Here is a 7,789-nt window from a genome sequence, read left to right as displayed (position 1 = left end):
TTATAAGCTCCTAAATAAGATCTGCCAAACAGAGCCTAAGTCCTTTCTCTAAGAGATGAAATTGGCCAAAATACTCATCCGTTTAACTATTTTCAAACTCTAAATACATTTAGAACAAGGTAAAAAATTTGTTTGATTTGTTTTTTTTTTTAAAAGGTAAAAAAGCTGTTTGAAATCGTCTCATGAATCATTATCTGTAAAACGGGTTAGGTTGCAGACAATGGATGAGATTGCTTAATGAGTTGTAAGTATCACAATTTCACTTATAATAATTACAATAGAGCAAATTCCACTTTTAGTTCTCGACTATTGTGACATTGCCACATTTAGTCATATTCTTTTAATTTTGTCATATTACATCCATGACTTTGAGCAACTTCCACTTTTAGTCCTCGACTATTATGGCATTGACACATTTAGTCCTATTCTTTTAATTTTGTCATATTACATCCATGACTTTCATTTGATTGTCACAATTTATCTTCCGTTAAAAATTCCATTATTTTACCGTTAGAAAAATGAGTTACGATATTGAAATACAGTGATATCCTTAAATTGACATATAACAAAGCAAAAAAAAAAAATCTTTATACCGATTGTAACTTGTACTTCTATGAGTTACAATATTACATCCTTTGATATTTACGATATTTCTAATGTTTTTGAAATACGAGTTACGATATCTGTAAGGATTTTTTTTACTTTGTTATTTGTTAATTCTACCGTAAAATAATAAAATTTTTAACAAAAAGTCATGGATGTAATATGGGAAAATTAAAAGAATATGACTAAATGTAGCAATGCCATAATAGTCGAGGACTAAAAGTGGAAGTTGCTCGAAGTAATGGATGTAATATGGCAAAATTAAAAGAATAGGACAAAATGTGGCAATGTCACAATAGTCGAGGACTAAAAAGTTGTTCAAAGTTATGGATGCAATATGGCAAAATTAAAACAATATGACTAAATGTGTCAATGCCACAATAGTTGAGGACTAAAAGTAGAATTTGCTCATTACAATATATATCATTATTAACAATCAATTTTGTCCTAAATAGTATAACAATTTACATATAAGTATTACAATATCTATCATAAGTAACCATTTATTTTTAATTCAAATTAGTATTAAATATTATTCAATAAGTATTACAATTTTTTCCTAAATAACATTTCAAATATAAGTATTATAATATTTAGATTAGAATTACACATTGTAAATATCACAATTTAAGTTATTTGTATTACAATATTTATCATTAGTACATAACAATTATTTTACCCAAATAATATCACAATTTCATATGTAAATATTACAATATCTATTATAAGTAATGATTTATTTATTTTAAATTTGTATTAAATTTTCTATAACAAGTATGTATTATGATTTCTATCATAAAGAAGTAACAACCAACTATCCTAGATTCGATTCGTCTCACGAATTAAGATATGTGAGGCAATCTCAACAAGTATATATGATTCATAAAACAATTTAAATTTGTCCTAACTAAATGATTTCACATGAGACCTACTCTACTAAAGAGCATCCCTAATAGTTGCAGTTGTTGAGGAATTTTTGCATGTATGACTAAGGAAAGAGAAGATGAGAGAAAATGAAAAAAAATAAAAATAATAAAATAAAATAAAACAAATCTGAAAATTAAAAAAAAAATCTTTTAAATTAACGCGCACGACTGGACGTTGTGTTGCGCTTCACGCCACATATGATGTTGTTGCGCTGTGATAGAACCCACTTCACTGTAACAAACCAAGTCCTTGCATTAATGCCTCAAATCTTCTATCTCCTCTCCCTTTCTCTTCCATATGCATGTACACCCAAATCCATTAAAACTATTGAAAATTTTCTATTGGGATGGCCTAACCGATATGGTTATGAATTTTCACTCTCGCCAAACCTGCCTTAATTGGGAAGAGACTAGTCAATACTTGGACATTATTCGATTGTTTGTCAAATCACTAAATAAGATGGAGGATTGCAAGTAGTACGAACTATTTTCATATTTGTTTTAGTCATAAAAAAAGAGTAATTTTAGAAAGATGAGAAGGGCAAAAATGGAATAGCAGTAGAAACTGATGACATATATTCTCCATAGGTATTTAAATGCTAGGTAGGACTAGGAAGGCAGGCAAGACATTGAGGTGAAGTAGTAGTGTTTGGTTTGTCTGAGATAGATAGATAGATTGTCCCAAATTAAAGTGAAACCAAAAAAAAAAAAAGTTGATGGAAGATTATCAAGATTCATCATCTTCTACTTCTTCACCTAAAACCACCAACAGTAATAATACTCCGGAGAGAAACGAAGGCGTAAGATCAAGATGGAACCCTAAACCCGAACAAATCCTTATCCTGGAATCCATCTTCAACAGCGGGATGGTTAATCCTCCCAAGGAAGAAACCGTCAGGATTCGGAAACTTCTAGAGAAATTCGGCGCCGTCGGCGACGCCAACGTCTTCTACTGGTTCCAGAACCGCCGTTCCCGGTCCCGGCGCCGCCAGCGCCAGCTCCAGCTCCAGGCCACCCTCGGACCGCCGCCCGCCACCGCCGACCACCCTCATCCCGCCGCCGCCGCCGCAGGTGTTGCAATTAGTAGTTGTGTTTTTCCGCCTTCTTCTTCGGCTAGTAATTCCGCTGTTTCTAGTTACTTCCCGAATCTTCTCGGCTCGTCATCATCTTCTTCTTCTTCTCCTTGCTGCGGCGGCGGCGTCGATGACGAGATGTTGTGTTTGTCCGGCGGCGAAACCATGATGAGTATGAACAGTGCCGGAATTGAGCCGGCCGGTTCTTCCATCACCCCATCGTCACTCATGTCGTCACACGATGCTTCCCATCTGCAATACCCCCAACCTGGTACGTCCTACGTTGTACTTCCAAACAACTATTTTTTTTAGTACGCTTTAACATATCTATAGGCGCAAATTATACTCCATAATGCATTGTGGACCATGATCATGACTGATACTGCAGTTGTGTTGAACGGATAGTGCAGTTGTGTTGAAAAGATACTGTAGTTGTGTTGAAAGGAAACTGCAGTTGCACGGAACAGAGACCGTTCATCCGTTCAACATAACTGTAGTATCAATTCAACACAACTGTAGTATCAGCCATGATCCATAGTTCACGGTATAACGACTGATCTATAGTTTCTGTTCAGCAACAAATTATCAGACGGTTAGTTTAATTTTACTCATCATTCGATCATCTTAAGTGTCTTAGTAGGTGATTGTTGCACTCATGCATGATCACCTCAGTCAAAACCCTTCTTCCCGATATCATTATAAATCCCTAATCTTATCTTATTATCAATTGCTTTAAATTTGCTTTTTCCCTTCACAAATATTTTCCAAGACAAAATTGCATTTTTTGTCATCGAATTGTGCATTATTTGGTCCATCTCTAGCTTTTTTTTTTTTTTTTTTTTAAATTGTTTTGTAAAATAATATAGTTCTCAATTTTATATATACAATTTTATTTCTAATTAAAGATTAGATTTTTTTTATTTGTCATATATTTAGGGTGCGTTTGATTCAAACATTAGAATTGAAATGGTATAATGGGAATCAAATACATAGTAATAGTATTGAATTTGTATAAAAAGAGTCTCTTTATTTCTTTAGTAGTAAATAAGAATATAATTGAAATCTAAATAATTAATTAAAATAAAAATAAATAAATATATTTAAAAAGTATGGAAGAAAAAATGTAATGAGTTTTATAATTCTCTAAAGATTTGAATTCAATAGTATGATAGCAAAAATAGAGAAACAAATATGCAAATGCTAATATCAATAGGATAGTTGTTAAAAGAATGATTGATGAACCATTAGTTAAAAATTAAAAAAACAAAAGAGTAAATATTCAAAAATTACAATAATTAATTGTGTCACTAGACATAATTGACTAAATGAATATTACGTTGTAAATGACAATATGCATGACTAGACTTTCCGTCTAACATTTGTGTTTAAAAAAATAAAAAATAACAATTTATTTTAGTTCTACTGACTCTCTGAAAGTAGACAACAAGTCAATAATGTCTCCACTGAAGCTTGAACCTACTTCCATCATCCATATGAGAGTGTTAATCGCAATACTAGGTGTCACTTGACCACAAAGTCTTTGGAAGTGTTCTTGAATTGATTGTATCAAATACTATTAATATTTTTGTCAATATATAGGATTATATTCAGGATTATAAACATGGAATAAAATATGATGAATGAAGTATAGAAAGATATTAGAAGAGAAAATAGTGTGAAGAAAAATTGGGCGGTGGGATGGCAGGTGTGAACGGTAGAGTTGCAGCAGTATTGTCCCCAAATTTCTCGATACCCTATGAGTGTAATACAAAATTCAAAATAAAATAAAATAATTTATTTAAAAAGGGGAAAAAAATTTGGAAGCATATTATAGAGTCGGTGTATTAATTAATTTAAAAAATGAAATAATTTAGTTTTATATATATTTTTGAAGGGTTAATAACAGTGTTCATAAACGGAGTAGCAACAGAGGTTCCAAGAGGGCCAATAGACATGAAAGCAATGTTTGGAGGCGGAGAAGATGAGTTGTTGCTGTATCACTCTTCTGGAATTCCAATACCTATCAACCAATTTGGGATTTTACTTCAAACTTTAAGGCATGGTGAAAGCTATTTCCTGGTAATTTTTTTTATTTTTTTTTTATCTCCACCTCCAACTATCACCTTTTTTTTTAATTAAATTGTAAAGAAATAAATGTCAAGTATGTCACTATACTTTTTTTTTTTTTTATAATTAAGTCACTAAACTTAAAAATAATGCAATCAAATCATCAAACAAATAAGATAGGTGCAATTTGGATTTAAAAAAAAAAATTCAGTAGAAATCAATCCTACTACGTATTTCTTACATGATATGTGCTAAAAATTGTGTTTTCCTCAACCATACTAGTTGTAAGTCAATATTGAAATATCTTTAACTCAAATTGAATTAAAAGAAACAAAAAAAAGTGTCGTAATTACACATATTTTACATGTTTGATATATGATTTGATTGCATATTTTTTAAGTTCAGTGACCCAGTTGCATAAATGTGATAAATCTAGTGGCATATTTGACATTTTTTTCTAATATAATTTAATAATTGAAGTTGAATCAAATTTTATTTAGATTAACTTTAATATTTGGTTTAAATGATGACATGAATGTTTCAAATATAATTTTGATATTAAATTATATGAACTTTTAAAAGTTTGGTCACAACACACAAAGTACGTTTAAATATTTCAGCAGTAAGGTGTTTTGATAAATATAAATATGTATGTATGTGCATAAATATGAATATATAGTTTCTTAATTATTTCCACTTTAAATGTAGAATATTTAATATTAGTAACTGGCATGTTTAGAATAATGTTGATTAATACGTCAACATAAGGCACAAATTATACTAAAATATGCACCGACCTGATGACCATACTCAATTTGGAAAAAATATAAAAATATAAAAATAAAATTAGTTCCTATTATAAATATTATTAATTTAATTGGGCTAATAGTAACTTAATTATTATTATGGTTGAAAAAATAGTTAGGTGCTCGTGTATTTTTTTTTTATTTTTTAAAAAATTTGTTTAAAATTTTAAAATATTTTAAGACTTAACAATTACAAATTATTTCATACTTTAATAGTTAATATTAAAATATTAAATATTAAAAATATTTAGAATTTGAAAATTGTATGTGGGATTATTACTTCAAAATAATGTCATTTTGAGTGAAATAACCTACTTTAAAAAAAAAAAAAACAGAACAATAGCTAATCGACTAATTAGGCCGTCTAAATGACGCCAATGTGGTCTAAGCAGTCAGCGCCTAGGCGGCCTAGTCGGCCGGCCACCTAAGTCACCGATTTTGGTGATACGCTAAGTGCCTGGCAGGTGCCTAGCGCCTAGGCGCCGGTTAATCGGGTCTAACGCCCGCGCTTAGACGGAATTTTTACAACACTGGTTATTATCGTCAAAGCAGAAATTTAGTTATTCTTTTTAATTTGTATTTGAGAAAATGAATTAAAGTAAGTAAATTAATTAATTATCAACGTGACAAATTAATTACTCAAAAATAATATTTTTGAAACAGGTATCGAGAACAGCCTAGTGCGAACTGAAGTGCACCGACCACGTCACCTTTCCAAGTTTGCTTCAAATCTTCAATATTGTTTAGTATTTTGTGTCTTGTAGCGTCGATATTTCATTTTATTTTATTATACTTAGTGCAATAAAACTCTATGGTTTACGTTGGTTTTACACAATATTTTTTTTCTTGCTCCACTAGACGGACATATAGAGCGTTCATGGCTATACAATTTTGCTAAACATATATATAAATAATTTTGCTTTATAAAGATTTGAGCTTAGATGTTATATATGTTACTTGTCGGCCTCTTCTTTATTACTTTATAAGCCATTATTGATTATTGATCTTCAATTCATACTAGGAGGTTAATGAATTTTCAATATCCGGATATAAAGTTTTTTTTTTTTTTTAAATTTTTTAAAGCAGATTTGTAATCATATCACTTCCAGTGTAGTTCAGAAGAAAAAGAGAAGTAAATTGGTGGGAAACCCAGTTTTTTTAATGCAAACACTATAATTGCGTTTAGTTCAATTCTTTTTTTTTTTTTCTTTTAAACCAAAATACATTAGTTCATTAGATCATAGCTGAGAGTATCAAACAAGAAGGTATAGTAAGAAATAGAAAGTCATTCCATACAATCGGACAGAGAACTAGCTAGCTTCCCTAACTACTTGATTTGTGCGATCCTTGATTCGCAGATCGGTTTAACAACATGAAAGCTAATGTTATGAAAATTTGTAGCTTGTTTTTAACTAAAATGCCAAAAACATAATTTAAAGATTGAGTGGAAAGAGCATTGTAGACAAGGAGCACATCCATCTCAATATTGTTGCCAGGATTTAATTGACTAAGGCGATTGTTGTTCGTGAAGTACTTAATTGACTAAAGCCTCAAAAGCTTGCCAGGATTTTGATTGAAATTGATGTTCATTTGGTAGTGCAAGTCTGAATTCTAATATAGGGAATTCTTCCATTGATTTGATTTTGTTAGATATCAAAGATAGGTTAAGTCGGTTTGTTTATGTCAATTCTCTTTTGTTAAGCGTTCTGCGAATTGGACGATCCATTTGTTAGTTCGGGAGTCCGTTTCTAGGTTGAAATGCGAGAATTTTGCCACCCTCCTAATTTCCTTTGTAATGTTCTGTTGGAGGATCTTCTTTAATTATAAAGTTTTTATCTAAAAAAAAAGTATCAAATATTTAATTACAATTTTTTTGAGCATTTATTTAAACAATTATTTAAATTTGAATATTTAATCGTATTTTCTTAAATAGATGAAAGACTTATTTAACCCTTATCAATAATAATAATAATAATAATAATAATAATAATAATAATAATAATAATAATAGTAATATTATTATTAGGACCTATATGTTTTTATAAAGCAAAGACATCGGAAATATGTTTATATTTTTAAAATAATATTTTCCAACGTGTTGTATATCCAATCAAAATCGTATAATGCCGGCCATGCCCTGAGCGGAGACGCCAAAAAATTGAAAATCGCTAGAAGGAGGGCTTGAACCTCCGACCTTGTGGTTAACAGCCACACGCTCTAACCAACTGAGCTATTCCAGCTACTTAATTATTTATTGTGTCATGAATTATTAAAGCGGTTTAGGTCTATAATTGGTGAAAATAAAGATTATCAA

General features: G+C 30.4%; 1 protein-coding gene and 1 non-coding gene across 2 annotated transcripts; one reads left to right on the top strand and one right to left on the bottom strand.

The window, feature by feature from the left end:
* Positions 1-2,182: 2,182 nt before the first annotated feature.
* LOC116000242 (WUSCHEL-related homeobox 11-like) lies at positions 2,183-6,364 on the top strand. The gene is made up of 3 exons (XM_031240278.1): positions 2,183-2,873; positions 4,497-4,681; positions 6,139-6,364. The coding sequence occupies exons 1-3, from the start codon at positions 2,246-2,248 to the stop codon at positions 6,154-6,156; spliced, it is 831 nt and encodes a 276-aa protein (XP_031096138.1). The 5' UTR covers positions 2,183-2,245; the 3' UTR covers positions 6,157-6,364.
* Positions 6,365-7,641: 1,277 nt separating this feature from the next.
* On the bottom strand, positions 7,642-7,715 carry TRNAN-GUU. The gene has a single exon. It is a non-coding gene; the product is annotated as a tRNA-Asn (tRNA).
* Positions 7,716-7,789: the final 74 nt, after the last annotated feature.

Source organism: Ipomoea triloba, chromosome 12 (genome assembly GCF_003576645.1).
Source record: "Ipomoea triloba cultivar NCNSP0323 chromosome 12, ASM357664v1".
Lineage (NCBI taxonomy): Eukaryota > Viridiplantae > Streptophyta > Magnoliopsida > Solanales > Convolvulaceae > Ipomoea > Ipomoea triloba.
The sequence above is the reverse complement of the archived record's forward strand: the minus strand, read 5'-3'. Positions and strand labels throughout refer to the sequence as shown.

Bases quoted from the DNA above. Each gene is read 5' to 3' on its own strand.
- LOC116000242 (XM_031240278.1), top strand. From the start codon at position 2,246: ATGGAAGATTATCAAGATTCATCATCTTCTACTTCTTCACCTAAAACC. The intron at 2,874-4,496 runs GTACGTCCTACG...ATATTTTTGAAG, and splicing joins TCTGCAATACCCCCAACCTG to GGTTAATAACAGTGTTCATA.